Source organism: Protopterus annectens, chromosome 2.part1 (assembly GCF_019279795.1).
Source record: "Protopterus annectens isolate FY-2018-M chromosome 2.part1, PAN1.0, whole genome shotgun sequence".
NCBI classification, from domain to species: Eukaryota; Metazoa; Chordata; order Ceratodontiformes; family Protopteridae; genus Protopterus; species Protopterus annectens.
Genome location: NC_056729.1, coordinates 220,188,360 through 220,211,257, shown reverse-complemented (window position 1 = coordinate 220,211,257; position 22,898 = coordinate 220,188,360). Strand labels below are relative to the sequence as shown.

Genomic DNA, 22,898 nt, shown 5'->3' with positions numbered 1-22,898 from the left:
TAATAATCATTGTGTATATGTTCAGTTTTTCCATTAAAGAAACAGTATATAATTGTTGGTTTATCATCCTTAGTGTCTATCTTACAGGATGGGCTATGACTTGATAGAATCCTTAAGGGAAGATTTAATTCTCTTACTTTCTGAGATTATTTAGTCATCATTTGACAGATACGCTGTGAGATGTAGAAGAGAATGACGATCCCAGATAGCACCTCAGATATATAGAGAAAAGCAGCAGTAACCTGGTATATGTGTAGCTACACAAGAGTTACATAGAAAATGTTTGCAACTTTGCCAGTTTTCAAGTTATTCAATGTTTTATACCATTTTACAGTTGGATTATTTAAAGGTATTCTAGTCTGGCTCATTATTTTTGCTTGGGTTATAATATGCTTCTTTACTCTATCATCTTGTTGTGCAGTCTATTGTATTTATTTCTAACTTATCAGCAAATAATTGCATGCTAGACATATTTTATTTTTTGCTAAACTGTCCAAAATTATCTGTGGTGTTTAATTAGGGCGACAGTATTAAGTAGAATGAAGAACTAACAACAGGAAATAACACCATCTCATTAGTGAATGTCTTTGGTCATTATGTTCCACCTGAGTATCTTACTATTGGATGCTCACTGCATCATCAGTTACCGATTAAGTCATTTAGTTTAGTTTGTTATTACGAATGAAAACGTAGTACATTAGTACTGAGCTAAGGTATTAGTATATGCCGATGTCATTGGGCTGCCATATCTAAACAATTCCCTAAAAGTAAAAAAAAAAAAAATAGATCTGAATTTAAAACACTGTTTCTTACCGTTTAATACTGACAAGGTACCACTATTGGAAAAGGGACTATATCTATCTATGACCATGTTTGCAATAGATGAAATAAAATAAATACTTAGACGTGGAAGACTGTAGCTAATATAGAATCTGTACAGACTGTATACTTTTAGATTAAGGTCAGAAATGATTGCTATTTGAAAATTCTAGGTTTTAGGTAGTACCAGCCCTTGAATGAGTAGGAGTCACTATTTTAACATATCGTCTGATACAAAAGCATGAAAGCGTTGTCTATTTCATATGTTCTTCTCATCTTTTTTTGTAGATTTCTTAGTATCTTTTGTTTACTTCTGCATTTTCTTTGTATATGTAGTTGCATTGTTAAAATAATGTGTACGTTATCCCAGTAAACATTTGGCAGCCTATGTTGTCGATGCCTATTTCAAGAGTTTGATAAACAATAATTCATGGGTAGCAGTCATGTGAACTGTTATGAAACATTCAATCCATTTATCTTTATTATCATTAGCTGTCACACATTTTACATTTAGACTTTTCCTTTTTCAGTAAACTATTTTAATAATATTTATACATTTTTGTAATGTCTTATCTAACCATTTATTTTTTTTTAAAGAGTATTATCTAGGACTTGTCTTCCTATGGCTTTCAAGTAGTTATTTGAATGTCTTAGTTCCTTTTAACTAAATTGTTTCTGAATAAAAGGTCATCCTCTAAGATGAAGCCACAAAACACCACAAAGTATATATAGTAGGAGTAACCTAGCAGTCTGTCTAGACATTTTTAAAGAAATATCCACTGTGCTAATGTATCAAACCATTTCTTAAAGTATGTTAAGATATTGATTATAAAGAAACTAGCATACTGGCATGGCTGGTTTTCAGCCAATTTTTCTTGTTCCTTCAATGAATTATGCCTATCAATAATATTACATTATAAAATAAGAGGTTTAAATCTGCAGTTAGTTACAGTGACAGTTGAGTGAGTCAATAGCTTTTTAAAATGTCTCTGGGAACAGTGTAAGTGTTTATTTTTTATTCAGTTACTCTAATTAGTGAAAACTGTAAGCTGATACAATGCATTTTGTGATACTTGTTTCTTACACAAGATAGGTAAACTGCATTTTTAATTCTTAAACAATATTTTTTAGCTATTTTCCCATAGCATCTTCACAGTATTGCTCTGGCATGTTTTCAGGCAGGCCTAGCAGTTTTGTTCATTTATCTGCAACTTGTTTTTTAACGGAAAGAAACTACTTAATATTCCATGCTGGCTTTAATTTCCTATAGTTAGATTGTGATGAACGCCAAAACCAAAATCCATTTTCTGTTTCTTTGTGTAATGTTGCACAGCATTCTTCATATGAAGATTTTAACAACTCTTTCAGAAACAAGTTCACTTTGACTGCTACATGTTCTGTATATCAATTTATTGACACCAGCCATTTCAGGATATAAGTCCATCATAGCGATTAACAGTGAAAACTGCAAAAATTGTGATGCTTCCCCTGTCTCATATAGTCTAAAAACAGTTCTTTTCTGAAACATTTCAAAATATGAATAAGGAAAATGTTGATACCTTAATGAACTATGATACAAAAAAATGAAAGATACCGACGACTTACTGTCCATTAAATTACAATTAGATGGCATTACTGGGAGAAGGAATAACTGTGGGGTAAGGTTAAATACACTGTCAGGTGGAACTGTCCTTTAACATTTTGACTATGTATGTTTCTCTGTCATATTTTACACCTTCCTGTCATACTTCAATTGCTGTATTTTTCAGATTGCTTGTCTCACTTTTTAGTGAGAAATGATTATTCCTTATCCTTGGTTATGTTATGTGCATTGCCAAGTTGAATATTTGCCTCATTTCTTGTAATCTTTCTTTGGAAAATGTTACATATTTATGCATTAATGCCTCTGTCCATGGTTTTATGAACACATTGTAGCCCAGTATGATTGAATACATTAAGGCTTTACCTTTTTATAGTTTCTTTTTTATATTTACTTGTGAAAAGAATAAATGTGCAATGTTTTCCACTGTAACATTAAATATATGTAATAAGGATCATTGCTTCAAAATTTACACATCTAAATGAGATGACTTCCAGGGATGAACAATCTTCCTTTTCATGACTTCCAGTAGTCAGGTGTTCATTGATGTCTGAGATTGCATTCACAAGTTATGGCAATATAACATAGCCTGGATATTGAGTAAGCAATCCAAATACTTGTCTTCTGCTGTTTTTACTGCCCACTAGGTTTATACTGCTGTATTGTCTCTCAGCATTTGTTTTTCTCAGCAGTCTTGGTAATTTACTTTAGAGTTCCTATTCCAGCTATTAATATATTTTATATGATCACATTAAAGATAAATGATGGTCCCACTGAAGGTCAGTAAAAGGTTGTCTTTGGCCATGGAGTCATCCCTAAAGATGATGTCAGGGCCTTTTTTGCTTTGAGGAAGAATTGATATCCAGTTCTGTACTGATTATTATCGTTTATTAAAATGAGTTTGGAAGGATAACTGGGAATTTATTGATGTCATTAGACCTAAAAAATGTCAAGACATTTCTCAGAATCTTCTCAATCTTTAAAAGTTTAGGCAGTTTAATGATACAGAGTTAGACTCCATAATAAAAAAATACACATACATATAAAGATGAGGGCACAGCATCCACATGATTCTGATGAAACAGACACAATATTTACCTCGGGCCTTTTTCTCTGTTGAGCCTATGTCCTACAAGATAATAAAGTTTTTTCCTGGGTTAAGTCCATTTAAATCCCCCCCAGTCTGTCTAGCAGCTACATTATTTCATAGGAACCTCAGAGAGAAGAGATGCTTTTGACCTCTGTCATCTCTAGTAGAAGAGTTGCTATAAACGCAGACTGAATTTGAAATAAATAAGAAAACCATATGAACAAAATCAAAAATGAAAATCTTCTTTCCAGGATGTTAGCTCCAAGCTATTCAGGACAGCATATAACATTCTAATATTTCTTGCTCCAGAGATTGCTGCTATTTCTTCAGATTACTTTCTAGTTCTCTTTCATGCACTCTTACATGTGAAACCACAGGGTATGATTTCAACTGGACTGTCATTTACTATTAGTGAATCTTGCATATTCATAACAGAAGTCCAACACTATCGCTGATGATGTATTTAATGATGATAAAAGGAGGTTTTGATTTTTAGGTTTCCCTTCAGTGGGGATGACTTTAATCGTACAGTTAATTTAATAATCAATTATTTTAAGCTATCTGCTAAAACTTTATTCCCAAATGAAAATGTAGGTAAAAAATTGACATCTGCCTAAGCCTACCTGTAGCTTTACCACAGTCACTGATTTCCCCCATTGCTATTTGTCTAACAACATTACTACCAAAACAAGCAAATAAAGCTGATTTCCTAACTGTATTTGATGAAAACATGTCTACTTTGGGTCCTAAGGACTTGACTGAATGAGAGTTTGTTCCAGCAATGCTTCTTCTGCTGATTTTACTGAATGTTGTAGTGCATGAACGTGTGTTTCTGTGAATGACAGTTTTGCTGAAGCAGGTAAGTGTGTTCATATGAGGTGTATGTGAATTTGTGTATATAGGGGGTATGGTAAGAGTTAGATAAGAGAATAGCTTTAGTGTGTGTGCATGTGTGTGTGTGTGTGTGTGTGTGTGTGTGTGTGTGTGTGTGTGTGTGTGTGTTTGTGTATGTGTGATAGTGTTAGAGCAATGATTAAGTAAGAAGATACATCTAGTGTGGTGAGTGTGTCTGTGTTGGTCTGTGTGTCTCTAAGTCTGTCTTGTATAGTAGTAGCAGTAGCAGTGTGACAGAAATCATTGTATTTATTTATTTTCTTCGGTTTAGGTATAGAGTTAGGGGCAGGGGAAATATTAGGGTTTGCATATATTACTAAGAAGGTGCAGGGGGGCCCAGCACCTCCTTAGAAATGTGTGCTAACCTTAACTCACAACTAACCCTTCCCGTAAATGTAACCCCACACTTGCCCTTAAAAAATCCATAACACTAACATTATTCTAACAAAATGTGTTAGCATTGTGGATGCAGTTTTGGTGTAACATTTGCAAAAGGAAACTGTTTTCCATTTTCAACCTTTTGCAGATTTGGTGTCAGTGCCTTTTGATAACATGAATGTTCAAATTGTTTTTTGACAGTGTTCTGTTTGGCATTTAAACTGTTAATGATTCATCCTATAAATCATACTTCAGACACTCCTTAAGTGTCTCTGGACTTTAGTATAGAGTCATATGTTGCAGAACCAGTCTGTTATTTTGAAGTAGACTGATTATTTACTTAAGAAGACTTCAAATGTCAGTGTAAGAGAACAATTTTAAAACAGGAAATGACTTCTGTTAAGATTAAATCCTTCATGATTAAATGTGATTATGATGAACATTGATTGTTTTAAAGCTATTCCCTTTAGTTATTCTACTAGGAGACACGTATGGATAAGAACCCATCCATTTGACGGTGATGTTAAACCTATGAACATTAATGATCCTATTTATAAAGCTTTACTTTTTGGCTTGCTACCCCCAGACTGTTCTGCAATAACTACTTATTTATTTAATGAGTTAGTTATTTGTGTATTTTGTTTCTGTTAATTGGGAGGGGGTGGCACTGATCCATATGGCCCTTGTTCAGATTCACCAGGGGCACTGTAGGATTTAGTGACGTGCTTAGGTTCACACAGTGGTTAAAGGAAGACTGAGGGGATCAATCCCTGGGCCAAAGGGAACAACTTTTGATCAGCTGGATAGCTTTATTTCTCTGTATTATCAGCTTGGAAAAAAAGAGAGAATTGAGTCTGGAATTACAGAAAGGGGTCATGCAGGAGCTGTGTGCTCTTTTTTCTGTCTAATGGTACTTAGAATTGTCATATTAGGTCAAAGAAATGCTGTGGAGGGAGTGTTCACACTTTTGCAGTAAAAACATACCATAACACATCAGTTTTACTGTAAATGTCAAATTCTCTTGGTTATGTATCAAAGCCTCTTTGATATATAAGCAGACAGGATCAGTTCCATAGGCAGAACGATTAACAGGGTTTTGTTCAAGTTGTTTTTTTTTTTTTCTCGTTGTATCCCTAACACCTCAGAAATAAAAAAAAAAACAGTAGAGATATATGTTAAATCTGTCAAACAGAAACAATTTTGTAAAAGCAATTACAAAATCAAGATGTCAGTTTTAGTGGCCCTTATGTGTCTTCTCAAACCAGTTCCTTTTCTTGTGATACTGCAATGCTGAATGCCTAAATTCACATCCCAGCTTTGAAAACCCATAGGACATTTCTGAAGTTCAGAATTAACAGTTTGCATTTTCATTTTGCTGACTTTGATTTTTGCCTTTCTCTTGGTTCCAGGGAAATTATGCAATGTCACATCCCAGGGGGGTTCGTAACCTTTCTGAATGAGTCCAGAGCTAAAACATTGTGCCAGGGCTTTTCTTGAATTCAGAAAAGTTACACATAGTGCTCACCTTGTGCTACTTGCACTCTGGAAATGAATTCACTTTGGATTTACTGTTATATGGATGACTGATTTCAAACAGTGTGACTGGAAAAATTGTACTTCATATTGTAAGAACCACTTTTTTGCTTTTAGCAACTACACGTAACACCCAATACACAAAAGCCAGACCTAGCTCCCCATCAGGAAAAGAGGCTTTACAGGGTATTTTTGATACAGAGACTTGTTTTATTACCTCTTTCTATCAGGGCAAGATTAAAATGACACCACATTTGTTTTTCAGTCTAACCACAAAATGAATCTTTTTAATGGACAGGATGTTCCTGAGTACATTGGAATTAATGTATATCTCTGTGCAAATATTTCCTTTGGCAGGATACCACACACAAAAATCTAGAGTCATATAAGTAATGTGTGGAATCAGAAACACCAAACATTATAGATGTCTACATTGTTCTTCTGCCACTCTTGATCAGAGTGTTACAGAGGTGAATTCAACCACTACTGACAATTCTGGATCTCTCCCTACTTCTTTCAAAAATACCATGTTAATCACAGATGACCTAGATTAATCCTCCACAGGTATCTTTAAGAGCATCAGGTGGAACAAGTTTGGTTCACATCCCAGAAAAAGAAGCATGTACATTGAAAGGATATGTTAGCTATTATCTCTCAACACTGAAGTTGTCTCAGACAGTCCTTCTGTAGGGTCCTCTACTGATACTAACAGACAGTGCAGTAATGATGCAGGACACAAACAAGCAGATATGTACTGATTGTTTCAGTGCTGCAGGTGTCCACTAATAATTTGGCAACTGTCTGTTCAGTTAAACACAGTTCTGCAAGCAAGTTAAATTCCAAGTCAACAGAAAAAGTGTACGCACAAAGCAAAAAGTTTTCTGACATTTACAAATAGGTTCTCGACAAAGCTGCACTCAAGATATAGTAAAGAAGCATGTCTCAGCGGAGACAAATAGTTCTTCATACATGAACAACCATTTCCCTGTGTTTTCTCCATGCTGTGTCATCCTGTAGCAATAGTTCCCTGAAATCAGAGTCTTTGATTGCGTTATTTATAAAATTACCAATAAAAAGTACTGTAACAGCAAAAGCTGAAAAAAAATGTAATTTCTTCATTCTGCCCAAAATGACTACACTGCATTATTTTGCCCAAAATGTGATGACCTTCGTTCTGCCTCTCACAAACTATCTTCTTTCCCATCAGCTGGGGTTGTCCTTTACCCCAGCCTCAGATGTCTTACTGTTGGAAGATCTACAGTTAATACATGACAGCTGTTTGTTCTATAACAAAGTCTTTGTCTGTTTTAAAAGAAATTAAGTACTAACACTAGAAAATCTTAACTTTGCAAGTAGACCAGATTTGAATAAACATGATATTTTTTGCAAAAATGGTGTAAAAACATGTAAGGAATACAGTTTCAGATCGTGAAGTGTTACAGTATCTGGTACATCTGTTTAGTATCTGGTACATCTGTTTAACACAGAGTTGGCTTAGTTATTTGTTAACACATGCCTTTCAGCCATTTCTGTCTTTTTGAGTAGAACACTTCTTTTAACCACAAATGGTATTGTTAAGCAGTTTATAATGACTGTCCTTAAACATCCAGTGAGTACAAATTAAGATCCAAATTTTGTTGTAGAGAGAAATATGAGACTGTTTTCTGTCATTCATTTTGCTTTCTTGAATTCCCTTAAAAGTTCGCTGCTATGAGCAACATGTCTCAAATGCATACTGGTTGGATATGTTTGCTGAGTTCAAATAAACTATGTACAGGCCATGCACATGTCCTCCCTCCTAGGACATATAACCAAATAACTCAGCTGACTGTATGCAGGTACATGTTATAGTAAATAATTTCATTTTTTAAGCAATTTGTGCATACCCTGCTTTAACCATCATGCTAAGGGATTTACAGTTTCTTATGCTTACTGTCTTTTTCAATGCTAACTTATTTTTAAAGGAGCAGCTAGTGCTTAACAGATACATTTTGAAGGGCTCCAAGTAGTTACTGAGATATGTGCCACCATTCCTTCAATGTTCTTTGTGTACATGCTGCATAGTTTTGTTATTTAATCAACAGCAGACATTGCTAATCCATCTGCCATGTGGTGAGCATGCATTCAGAAATGCTTTAGATAGATTTGGAATTAAATTCAAATGTAGTACTGTTGCATGTTGTGGATATTTTTGACACTTTAAGTCTATGTGCTATTGTTTCCATTTGTAGTGTTTAATCTGTATGCGAGATTAATGTTCTGGTATGAAGTAAGGGATGTTCCTCAATGCCCTGGTCAAATTTCTCCTAATAGTATAAATACCACCTATGGTCTCACCTTAAAAGAGGCCACTAGCCTGGTGGGACTAACTCAGCCAACAAAGCATGCATGCAAAATAAATAAATAAATGATCAATGTAAGGGTACTGGAATTCTCCTAACTGGATATAAGAATATAGTTTACAAAACTTGAGACTAGATTTGGAAAAAACATTCTAATGTCAACTTGATTGAATATATTTTCTGGAATCTATACATCTAAATATTTCGAGTGGCAAAGAAAAGTGCTGCAGTTTCTGTTGTATTTAGTAAGAATCCAGTGGTGCACATATTTGTCCCTGTAGTGTCCCTGGAACATTCTACAGATAGGAAAATGTGAAATGTGTGATGTGCTGTCACTAGACAGAAGATTTCCCTTCTCCTGAGGAAAAATGCTTGTTTAGACAGAAATTTACTTTAAAGCTGGAGATGAAGGCTGTAGTTAAAACAAAAGGGGGAGGTTTGACATGCTGGTCTCACTGTCAAATGTGCCACAGCAGTTGTATGATCTTTTCAGAACTGCAAAGCATTTTTCATGCTACATTACAGACGAATTGCATTTGTGCTGAGCGTGTTTCAATCAGCATACATAATGAAGTCATTAAAGTATCTGTCACTGCATTCTTACCAGATGAATATTAACAATATGAATATTGTTCTCATTTTTGTAAAATATTGATAATTATCATTAGGAGCCAAAAGTGCTTCTGTATAATTACTTCTAGTTTAAAATGCCGCATGGTCCACATTGCTGGCTAAAGTGAGGTAAAACGTCATGGCAATGATTTGCCATTTAGTGTTAGAGTAAATGTTTCACAGTTTTTTCCAGTTTTCTTGCGTTTTCTTTAGACATGTATGCTGCAAGCAAATATCTTAAGTAATGGCTTGCTCGAGGCTATGTGAATGTATGTATATGTATTTATATATATATATATATATATATATATATATATATATATATATACTTTGGCAAATTTGGCCAGGAGGTATGAATGTTTTGGCCATGAACTTGTGATGGAGATCTGCAGGGGTATATGTGCTGTGCTAGTTCACTAGAAGCTGCTTTGCAGTAGTCACATTGTAGGAGTGATCCATAGACTGCCATCCTGATCCTCATGAAAATTACAACATATTTAGAGCTGATGCAGGAGAAATGTAAGCTTCTGCTACTGGCTGCTGGAGATCATTTTTATGATGCATGAAAAAGAACAAGATAATGCTTTATCTCTTTCACAATCATTTCCGGGACTGCCTAAAGTGTCCCAGTCATGGTGCATTTATAGTGTTTCATTTTATAAGTACATAGCTTTACAGGGATGCTCTAAATATTATCTAATTCTCACTTACCTGAAAGTTATATTCATGAGACAAATTCACTGAAAACTTATTTTAATGGACACCCAGATCACCAAAGTTGTACTCCAGGAAACTAACCACTTGACCACCACAAAAAAAAAAAATGAACCAAAGCAAATCAAACTCATATACCAACTCTGAGATTATACTATAGTGGGAAAAGGGGCAAAGTTCACCATGGTGGCCAAGTGGTTAGTTTCCCGGAGTATAACTTCGGTATTCTGGGTATTTGTTAAAATAAGTTTTCTGCAAAGTCATCTTGTGAATGTAATTTTCAGGTAAGTGAGAATTTGATAATATCAGGTAGACCCATATATATATATATATATATATATATATATATATATATATATATATATATATATACACACACATACATATACACACATATGCGCATATACATACATATGTATATGTATGTACGTATATATATATATATATATATATATATATATATATATATATATATATATATGTGTGTGTGTATATATGTATCTATATGGGTCTCTGTCAGTTGATCAAATTTTCAGAAACTCAATATTCATATGGTCAAGACCATAAGATCGAGTTTTTGAAAAACCAAAGCTTTTGAATGGAGATCCTGGTACAGTGTGGATCAGGAAATTTACCCTTTTCCTCACTGTAGTGCAATCTCAGAGTTGGCATATATAATCTGCAGCGGGTGAAATAAATCAGTAGCGGTTGTACCCAGTCATTTATTGATTTATCAGTTGTATTCAAAAATATAAGACCTGTATCATTGATAAAGTAAGGAAACAAGATTGTAGTATCCAGTATAAGCGATTGAGCATCATAGGAATAGGGGTTGGGAGGGTGGCCTGATGGTTAAGGTGTTTGCCTGACAAACACAAGGTGCAGGGTTTAAGTCTCCCAAGGGATAATTGGCAAGGCTTAAAATGGCTCGCAAGGGCAGTTAGCTTAGTACTAATCTATGAACCTACAGACCAACCAGCTTAAACAGAACAGTACCTTTGTGAGACTAATAACTTTGTGAGCAGAGGCAAGTGCATTTTTTCATCTCTTAAATACAATTATATTGAACGAAACACATACTACTGGAATTCCAGTATAACTTTCTGATGAGCTAGCAATATTATATCTTTCACCACATTGTTTTATATCAAACATTTTCTCAGGATAATTGTTGTTATTGTTGTCATATTAAAAATGATGTGCACGTCCCCTTGAATTGCAGTCTTGCTGTTGTTAAGATATTGTTGAGTAATTGTGTGTTATTATTTTCATTTGGCATGGTACTAGTAATAAGAATTATGTTCTTCATGAGAAAAAAACGCAATAGAAGAACAAGTTTAGCTGCACTGTGTTGTGCCTTTTTTGCTATCTCACTTAATAGTGCATCACTGTTTACATTTCTAATACAGCTGAGTCATTCAAAGACTCACTGCAGAATATCATTTCTAATTTAAATACTTTATGGAACTATCAAGCCTGTGATAAGATGGTTTCCCAGTCTGTGTTGCATTTTAGTACTAATTATCATATACATAAAACACTTACCTAATGACTCATACAAAGCAGGATTAGTAGATATATGAAGAGTTGCATTTGAGTTGTGGCTCCAACAATTCTAATTTGGGCAGATGGGTGACTGTGGCAGGCATCGCCAAACTGTTGCCTTCATAGAAATTCCCAACTTTATTTTATTTGGCTAGGGAGATGGTTAATGATTGGCATATTGACTGAGTGCCTCTGCAGATTATTTGCCCAGCAATCCAAGGATTGTGTTGGTGTAATGTTCCTTGGAAAATAACACAGAAAAAGGAACTCAGTTCCTGTCACTTGGAGTTATTAGTATTTAGTAATAGAATGTGCTGTTTATTGTAGCCTTAACTTCATGATGCTCTATTATCAGAATCACAAAATGTTATGATTTGAACTTAGAACTCTTAACAGAGGAAATATTCATATGTTGCAGTTTATTTTATTTATTAGTGGAATTTTGGTGCAATAGATATTGTTAAGGGAAGATTCATTCCCATGTTTTATACTCATCAGTACAGCATAAGTGGACTGTTTGGCTGTATTCTTGAAAAAAAATGTGCTAGTGGGGTGTCGGTTTTGTTGGTGTGAATGTACCCATAATTACTTAAGAAGTAAAATGTCATGAGCATTCTTTAGCCATTTAGCTGAAACACTGTTATGTCCTTAAGGCTTCATTTGTGTATATCCCATGTGCCTTCTGTACAGGATGTTTAAGGTATTACCTAGCGAAGGCTCTGCCTTGGCTGGGTCTTTCTTGCAGTTTTTTTTTTTATTATATGTTTATCTGTTGATCTCCTTTACCCTTTGTTTTGGATATTTTTGAACTTTGGAATATTTGCTTTCTTTCCGTGAATTGACTTAACTGCAAGACAAAGATATACACACACACACACACACACACACACACACACACACACACACACACACACACACACACTTACACACACACATATATATATATATATATATATATATATATATATATATATATATATAAAAACACGCGCACACATAACTTTTTTGTAACTGTACATAGTAACCAGTAACCAGTAGCATCTTTTGTGTTGTCTAGGTGCCCTCATGAAAGTGCTTTTGAGTCCTGTTTTGGTAATGATAATATGGCCTGAAAATTCTGCAAATATTTGCACCTGCTATTATACAGTGACCAAACATTACAGACATTAGAATGTAATGAGACTGGATTAATGGTTTTGTGAACTGATGACTACAGAATAGCACAGCTGATTGCAATATGATTGCAAAACATTGAATTGTGGTACAATCAAAAGAAATCAAGAAGGGACATTAAGTGACCATAAAAAGATGGAAGAACTCTTTTGATCACTACATTACTGAGTTGTATAGAAAGTCAAATAAAATTATAAAAGGAATGTCTGCTATAATAACTTGAAAAAGAAGCAATGTAAGTGACATTCCTGATCACTTTTGAAAATGTTCATTTGTTATGTCAATATGGTAGTATATAAGGAGAAAAGGTCCATTTACATTATCAAGCTGTTATATATGTCACTTGTTTACTTCTGTTGTTCCCATTTCAAACAAGGATTATGTAAATACTGCCTCATTTTTTTAAATGTTACATTTGCCATGAACTGAGGTTCGGTATCATGTATATAGCTAAGTAGCATCATATGTGTATGCAGTGAAAGAAGCATTTAAATTCAGGATGTTTGTGAACTGATGATATTTGGTTTAATTTATTAATGTAAAATGCCATCTTTGTTATTTCATTTTTTTGAATGAGAAAAGCCATAATCCCTTTTATACAAGTTAAGAGCACTTAATTATCCTATAAAAACTATAGGCTGGCCTTTCTGGTTGATTATTCCTTCTTATTCAGTAACCTTCCTATAACATATTTTTTTCTTTACATTTATGATGTTTGTCATGAAAACTGAAACCCCAGCATATCTACAAGCCAGATACGTCAAAGACACCCACATCTCAAGACTTCCTTTCAGGGTGCTAGCACTGCACCCTTATTCTGGCCTAGAGCAACATTCAGGCTTAGAGGATCAATCAGTGATTGTATTTGTTTGATCACTAGTCTCTTGAGCAAGAACAAGTCACCATGACTGCAAATGGTATTTGTTGTATGAGCTCCCATCCAGTTAAAATACTGACACTCCTCTTAACTTTTTACATGAGCCATTGTCTATGTGCAGGTTAAACTCAAACAGTGTCATATTATTCATTGTATACATATAAGACATACTCCCCTTTTTGGCAGTGTTATGTGCTGCCTGCAAAAATCCAAGGATTAACATACTGGTCCAAATCCACAAAGCTAATAACTCTGCTGGTGAATCCCTGTTTTCCAACTTTGTTGGCAAAACCTGGAATTTGTTGCCAAACTATATAACCCTACAATCCTCCAAAAGTCTCTTAAAAAAAAACCTCAAACAGTATCTGAAAGTGATTTGCCCATGTACCAACCCTGATTAAGTTATAAACTGAAAGCATATTCTGTGCATATCATAACATTCAACTACGTCACCAAGCTTTATATCCAGTCAGTCATCTGTTGCTTTTAATTGTGTCTGTCCATGAGAATTGTGAGTCCCTACTAGGGAACACAACTAAACCATTGTTCATAATCACTTTGTTTTATATTTTCTAATGTTATCGAACATCTTGTGTAATCTGTGTAAGTTTATCTATTTGGAGCTTTTTCCCCGGGCCTCTGCTGAAAATGGACATGTATCCAGTTAGACTATCCCGGTAAACAAATGTAAAATAAATAAATAAATAAATAAATAAAAATCAGCTTCAGACAAATGGTAATCATGTTAGTTTATCATCTTTTTAAACACATGGAAGTTATGTGGAAATAAAAGTAGCGCTGATATTTCAATGTTTTTTTATGAAAACATTGCTGGCAAATCAAATTATTGTTGGTACTAAGAAGTGTTGTTCTCTACTAAAGATGTACATTATGCTGTGATGGCAATATACTCACACTAAATTGCACGTCTTGTTTTGAAGTTCATAATTTTTTCTATTCCAATATATATTTTGAAGTGTCAAAGACAACTACTGTAGATTTCCTTAGAATACTTGACAATTTGGTGAATGCAAACAGTTTTTAAAAATTCATAATCGTATTTTCCATGCACTGTTTCATATGTTTTATTTATTTATTTATGTATTTTTGTGGTATCATCCATATTTTCCAACCTGACATAATGCTTATGGCAAATCAAAGTCTCTCAAATCTACAGACTGCATTCATATGGCTACAGTTTATTAGCACTCAATATAAGTCTTTGACACTAATTTTTTAAACTATGGCAAGCAATTAATATAAAGCAAATAGTCCCAAAAACTATGTTGTACTAAAAATATGATTTAAAAATATGATTTCACAATGATGCATTATAAAACAGTTGAATTGTTTTTATAATGTAGCCAAAGTAATTATGCAGTTACACTGTTTTTCTACCACATGACAGATTCTACAAGAGCTAATTATATAACAACGCTGAAGTGTACAGTAAAAAAGTGGGTAGGCAGTAATATTAAAAAAAGTGATTAAATCATTAGGAATGATGACTAGGTATTTGTCATAAAATGTTTCTCCCAGCATGGACAATCAGATAAAATGCAATATTGCATTTTTGTGCACAAAACATGGTAATATCAGTTGCAGTGAGTCATTCTGAGTACTCTGTTCTAACAATAAAACATAATAAAATCATTAGACTGTTTGCTTTGTGGTTATTTGGGAAACACTGTTAAGCATATTGACTGTTTTATATTAAATTAATGAGAACATTTTACATACCTTCATTGTATTGCAGTTTTCCTGTGTTTATTTCTCTGTCTTATAGAAATTCAGCTTTGCATTATAAAGTTTTTCACTACTTTAGATATTCTCCATTTTTATTACTTACATATTGAGATATTATAAACCCTTATTTGTAATATAATAAACACTTCTACAGCAATAGAATAAAACCAGGCAACAAGTTGCTTGCAGTAAAAGGTAAACGCTCCTAATTCAGACGACAGTGTATCATAAATAAATAAACCACAAAAAGGGGCGAAATGGCTTTGCAGTAGAAAAATTCAGTTTCCAATGTAAAATAGCAAAAACAGCAAACCTCTGTTTCCAATGTAAAATTGCTTTTCAGCTCATAAAGTAGTATGCTGCAAAGTAAAGCAAGTGTAGCTGGTTCTTCAACCCAAAAGAATGCACAAAGTATAATCAACGAGAACTTTAATAGCTAGCTAGAGTTAGCGCTTTCACCAAATGGCTTTTTCAAAACTTCAACAACTGCCATTAACAACAAAGCATTTAAATATACAATGGAAGAAGTTCATTGGTGCACATGACATAGTTAATTGACTTAAACTCTAGTTCATTTACATATATACAGAAATCCTTCTGATATACTTCTAAAATACATTTAAAAAAGCTAAGATAGTTTATTCATCATAATACAGAAGGACATAGTATAAATACACATCTATGACCTAAAACAAATGTAAAATGAGATAGTGAAATGTTATAAAAAGTTATAAAACATCCATAGTGTAGCATGAAGAGGAAAAAAGGGGTATTTTTTCCTCTTCATGCTACACTATGGATGTTTTATAACTTTTTATAACATTTCACTATCTCATTTTACATTTGTTTTAGGTCATAGATGTGTATTTATACTATGTCCTTCTGTATTATGATGAATAAACTATCTTAGCTTTTTTAAATGTATTTTAGAAGTATATCAGAAGGATTTCTGTATATATGTAAATGAACTAGAGTTTAAGTCAATTAACTATGTCATGTGCACCAATGAACTTCTTCCATTGTATATTTAAATGCTTTGTTGTTAATGGCAGTTGTTGAAGTTTTGAAAAAGCCATTTGGTGAAAGCGCTTAACTCTAGCTAGCTATTAAAGTTCTCGTTTGGATTATACTTTTGTGCGATTCTTTTTGGGTTGAAGAACCAGCTACACTTGCTTTACTTTGCAGCATACTACTTTTATGAGCTGAAAAAGCTGTTTTACTTTGGAAATAGAGGTTTGCTGTTTTTGTTTTTGTTATTTTACATTGGGAACTGGATTTTTTACTGCAAAGCCATTTCGCTCCTTTTTGTGGTTAATTTATTTATGATACTTCTACAGCAATATTCAACACTGTCCTAAAGAAGTGGTTATTGTATGCCATATATGAGTCAAACAACTACTGCATTTGATGGAAGATTTAAAACTTGAAAATTGCTTTTAAAAAGAAAGTCATAAAGAGACCTGTTCTGAAATGTGCACACGGTTTAAAACAAACATCCTTTAAATGAATTCAAATCAGACATGCAGTACACATTACATGAATTCACTCATTGTATCACAAATTAAGCTATTCCTTTTCACTGTCCAGTCTACTTTACATTTCATATAACCTAAGGGTATTCCTTAGTTTTTAATTCAAAGTAAAACTTAAGGTATCCCACCATGAGATTGAAAACTTTTAATAATATGATTTAATGTTTTACATTTTGCTTTTACTTTATGAATATTTAATGTGATAGGTGGGTGGATTGACTAGAGCATTTTAGTAACAATCTGAGTCATGTCACAATAAAACAGTATAATGAGAATCATATAAATAGGATAATCAACCACGAGCTTTGTAAAATGTAGCTAGCTCTGATGTAGATATGCCAGGGTAATAATTGATATAATGCTTGTATCAAGAATGCAGCATTTAACAACGCTGAATCTAGTAAAATGTTAGCAGATGATTAAAGCAAAATGTTGTGTTATGTTAATGAGGCTTATATCTCAAGAAGTTGTCTGGAGGACCAGGAAAGTCTGGAAAGCACAAAGCAGTCTGCATAGTGCATAAGACATGAGCCCATGCTGTCTTGAGTGACCGAAATTAAAACTTAAACAAGACAAACTAACGAAATAAACTAAGCGAGCAAGAAACCAAAAGGAGCCAAACTTTTATTAAAAACTGGAAAGGTTAGCGCTTTCGGTGGAGACAGTGCTTCACCTTCTTCAGACATTAATTAAATCAATTAAAACCCGTTTTATACAAATGTTAGATCAATTAAACAATCAAATTAATCACTTGATCTGCCCTTAAAGAGCAATATTTTAAAAAGTTAAATAAACTAAAATACATAAGAATATATGTGCTATAATGCACAAAACAACACAAACTAAGACATCAGCAAAGTTCCGCTCGTGTCATACAAAAGAAGGCACGAGCAAAATTGCAGCAGTAAAAACTTTTAAATTGTAATAAACATGTTAAATATTCATATGATAATATAAACTTCTTATTAGTGTCCTTAAAGACATGTCAACAATACCCAACTTTTTTAGTTTCCGTGACAGATGTTAAACGAAAACTAAATGTATTCTGAATTTCAATGTCAACATTTATACTAATGTGTTAAATGTAATGTTTTTCAAGTGTTACCTTTATACTAAGACACTAAGCAAAAACATTGTGTATTGTATTTTATTATTGCCCAACTGAAAATGAGAATCCGAAGTTACGTTATTTAAAGTCAACTAATAATGCCAAATTCATTATTATGGTACACAAATTCCCATAAAGGCTAATATAGATCTTGTAAAGTTATTTACAACTATGGTACCCTACAATTAACATTTATTATTGTTGGTGTTAATAATCTTTTAGTAGCCACTTAGATACATGTCCTAATGTACAAAAAAGCAAGCTAACACCTCTTTGATGTCACTACATTATAAATAATGTATATATGTGTATCTACTTATATCAAATTTGTAATTACTGTGTGACATTTTATATTCTATGTTTTATATTTTGTGTTTTATATAATATATGTATATTACATTGTTCACTGTGTTTATCTATTCATGGCCAATAATTTAAGAATACTTATTATGGACACATATTCATTTAAACCTGGCAAGACATGTGCCATAGTTCTTATTTGCCATGTTAATTCATCTATTTCTAAGAGTAGTTGCCATGGTCCCCCCCTATTGTCAACCAACCTTTGTTGTAAAATAAAAAATTTAAACTTGTGATCCGGGTTTTCTTTTATGTGCCTGGCCAATGCATTGTTTAAATAATTTTTACTTATGGCGTATTAATGTTCATAAATACACTGTTTTATTTTTCTCTCAGTTTTACCTATATAATATGCAATGCATTGGTCACAACAGGCTGCATATACAACACTCTTAGTTTCACAATTGAATTTACCTTTACTGTAATAAATCTTATCCCTTATTGTGACTTTATTATTTATTAATATATGTCTACATTGCTGACATGAACCACATTTAAGCATGCCTTGTGTTTTTTTCTTATTAGGTTTCTTCTTTCTTTCCAACAAAGTTTTTAAATTATCCCCTCTCCTGTATGTTATTCTAGGCTTATCCCCTAAAATTTTAGATAGTGTACTGTCCTCCATAATAATTGCCCAGTTTTTGTTCAACATTTACCTTATACTAGAATGTTCAAAAGAATAGGTACATAGAAAACTGGTCCTATAATGGTGTTCCACTTTACCCTTAGCGGTCATACTTTGTTCTCTATTAATGTTCTCAGTTTCTTGTGCTGAACTGCTATGTAACAAAGGTTTAAAATGTCCTGTCTTACGCTTATAGCTGACCTCTAAAAAAACTCAGTAACTAGAGGTTGAGGGTATCCTCTGTTAATAAACATAGACTGCATAAGTTGACATTCGTTAACAAAATCTATGTCTTCAGAGACCATTCTAGCCACCCTAACCATTTGCCCTTTAACAACAGCTTTCTTTTGATGGTAGGGATGGCTACTAGTAAAATGCAAATATGCATTCGAATAGGTGGATTTTCTAAAGATCGTACTCTTATATCTTGAATTAATGATGTCCTTACTTAAATTGATATCCAAAAAAGAAATACTAGTTGTCCCTAGGGTATATGTGAACTCAAAAAAATCGGTCATTTGTGTTATGGTGGAAATAAAAGTTGGGACCAATGATTTAGGTCCTTTCCAAATAAGAAACATGTCATCTTGGTATCTAGTGTACCAAGAGACATTTTGTTGGAATAGAATGTTGTTGAATAATAAGGTTTTCTCTCAGTGGACCATAATGCAGTTGGCAAAACTGGCCCCACAGGGGGAGCCCATTGCAACCCCAGTGTTCTGAAGATAATAATTCCCATCAAAGATCATGAAGTTATTAGTAAGGACAATCTCAAGTAAAGTTTCCACTAAATATATGGTCTTTTCCTCTAAATGTCTTGTTACCATGAACTCCCTGATCCATTCAAGCCCTAATTCTAGAGGTATCACGGTGTATAAATCTTTGACATTGATGGTAAGAAAACAAGAATTTTCTTGATATTCTACTTTATTTATATTGTACAAAAAACTCCATGAATCCCTGCAAATTTGTTGTTCTTGCTCAATTAAGGGCTTGAGAATACTGTCAATTAATTTTGCACAACTATAAGTGATTGACCCCCTTCCATCAACAATAGGTCAGAAGGGAGGGTGAATAGTTGTTCTATGAATTTTGGGAGTACCAAAGAGGGCTGGTATCTTGGGAGCAATCATTGTGAGGTACTGATGTACATCAATGTCAGTGAAGCCTTCTAAAAATAAATCATCTAGCATAGCTCTAATCTTTTTATATGCAGTATTGACTTCACTGATACTCACTTGTGTGTAAGCTGCTGTGTTAAGATGTTTAAGAATGCTGTTGTTATATTCTTGCTGATGCATAAAAAAAAGCCCTCCACCCTTATCAGGTCTCATCACTCTGATATTACATTAATTCAACAAATTAAAAAATTGAAATTCAGGTGGCATAATATTGACATTGATATTAATTAAACGATGTTTACTGTTAGCTACAATTCTTAAATCCATTTCACATAATTTCTCAAAAATATTCAAACATGGGTGCAATTATGGGTTAAAAAGACTAGATACTCTCAATGATTTTGTGTGAGTAGATTTAACTCCCATAATTGCGTGTAGATTTAATTTACACACAAAAAGCTTTAAATCAATGATGGATTTAACAACATCTATATTCTTGTTAGGTACAAAGGAAAGTATTGTATATGCAGCCTGTTCTGACCAATGCATTGCATATTATATAGGTAAAACTGAGAGAAAAATAAAACAGTGTATTTATGAACATGAATACGCCATAAGTAAAAATGATTTAAACAACGCATTGGCCAGGCACATAAAAGAAAACCCGGATCACAAGTTTAAATTTTTTATTTTACAACAAAGGTTGGTTGATATTAGGGGGGGAACCATGGCAACTACTCTTAGAAATAGATGAATTAACATGGCAAATAAGAACTATGGCACATGTCTTGCCAGGTTTAAATGAATATGTGTCCATAATAAGTATTCTTAAATTATTGGCCATGAATAGATAAACACATTGAACAATGTAATATACATATATTATATAAAACACAAAATATAAAACATAGAATATAAAATGTCACACATTAATTACAAATTTGATATAAGTAAATACACATATATACATTATTTATAATATAGTGACATCAAAGAGGTGTTAGCTTGCCTTTTTTGTACATTAGGACATGTATCTAAGTGGCTACTAAAAGATTATTAACACCAACAATAATAAATGTTAATAGTAGGGTACCATAGTTGCAAATAACTTTATAAGATCTATATTAGCCTTTATGGGAATTTGTGTACCATAATAATGAATTTGGCATTATTAGTTGACTTTAAATAACGTAACTTCGGATTCTCATTTTCAGTTGGGCGATAATAAAATACAATACACAATGTTTTTGCTTAGTGTCTTAGTATAAAGGTAACACTTGAAAAACATTACATTTAGCACATTAGTATAAATGTTGACATTGAAATTCAGAATACATTTAGTTTTCGTTTAACATCTGTCACGGAAACTAAAAAAGTTGGGTATTGTCGACATGTCTTTAAAGACACTAATAGGAAGTTTATATTATCATATGAATATTTAACATGTTTATTACAATTTAAAAGTTTTTACTGATGCAATTTTGCTTGTGTCTTCTTTTGTATGACACGAGCGGAACTTTGCTGATGGCTTAGTTTGTGTTGTTTTTTGCATTATAGCACATATATTCTTATGTATTTTAATTTATTTAACTTTTTAAAATATTGCTCTTTAAGAGCAGATCAAGTGATTAATTTGATCGTTTAATTGATCTAACATTTGTTTATAAAGGGTTTTAATTGATTTAATTAATGTCTGAAGAAGGTGAAGCACTGTTTCCACCAAAAGTACTAACCTTACCAGTTTTTAATAAAAGTTTGGCTCCTTTTGGTTTCTTGCTCACTTAGTTTATTTCATTAGGTTATCTTGTGTGACCTATTAGAAATTAAATACACACCTGTAGGATGCCCAGGGGGGTTAGTGACCTTAACATGTGAGATTTTGTTTGAAATGTATTCCTGTATCAAATGGTTCCATAAGAAAACTTGTTTGCTCAAAAATTCAAAGTATAATCATGCCAATTTTCTATAAAATTTCATTCTTTTGGTCTTTATTAAACTGTATTGTTATACTTTTAGCGCATCTGCATTGTACTGTTAATTTTATTTCTGGATACAGTCTACTTCTTCTTCTTTCGGCTGTTCCCGTTAGGGGTCGCCACAGTGGATCATCTGTTTCCATTTCTTCCTGTCCTCTGCATCATGCTCTTTCACACCAACCGCCTGCATGTCCTCTCTAACCACATCCATAAACCTTATCTTAGGCCTTCCTCTTCTCCTCTTACCTGGCAGCTCCATCCTTAGCATCCTTTTCCCAATATACCCATCATCCCTCCTCAGCACAAGTCCAATCCAATGCAATCTCGCCTCTCTTGCTTTGTCTCCAAACTGTCCAACCTGAGCTGACCCTCTAATATACTGATTCCTAATCCTGTCCATCCTAGTCACACCCAGTGCAAATCTTAACATCTTTAACTCTGCCACATCCAGCTATGACTCCTGAAATGTTGTCAATGCCACCATCTCCAATCCGTATAACATAGCTGGTCTCACTACCCTCTTATAGACCTTCCCTCTCACTCTTACTGGTACCAGTGTGTCACAAATCACTCCCAACGCTCTTCTCCACCCACTCCACCCTGCCTATACTCTCTTCTTCACCTTGCTTCCACACTCACCATTACTCTGAACTGTTGATCCAAAGTACTTAAACTCATCCATCTTTACCAACTCTACTCCCTGCATCCTCACCATTCCTCTACCCTCCCTCTCATTTACACACATATATTCTGTTTTAGCCCTGCTGACATTCATTCGTCTCCTCTCTAAAGAATATCTCCACCTCTCCAGGGTCTCCTCAACCTGGTCCCTACTCTCACTGCATATCACAAT

General features: G+C 33.6%; 1 protein-coding gene across 5 annotated transcripts in view; it reads left to right on the top strand.

The window, feature by feature from the left end:
- The window catches only part of PCDH7 (protocadherin 7), a 1,090,241-nt gene that overhangs the window by 14,984 nt on the left and 1,052,359 nt on the right, over positions 1-22,898 (top strand). Inside the window, exon 2 of one of the 5 annotated variants that reach the window (XM_044062101.1) lies at positions 12,585-12,830. The exons of the other annotated variants lie outside the window; for them this stretch is intronic. Coding sequence (XP_043918036.1) covers positions 12,585-12,596 — 12 coding nt within the window. The 3' untranslated portion in view covers positions 12,597-12,830. Of the gene's footprint in view, positions 1-12,584; positions 12,831-22,898 lie in introns of those variants that run through there. 5 annotated transcript variants of the gene reach the window in all.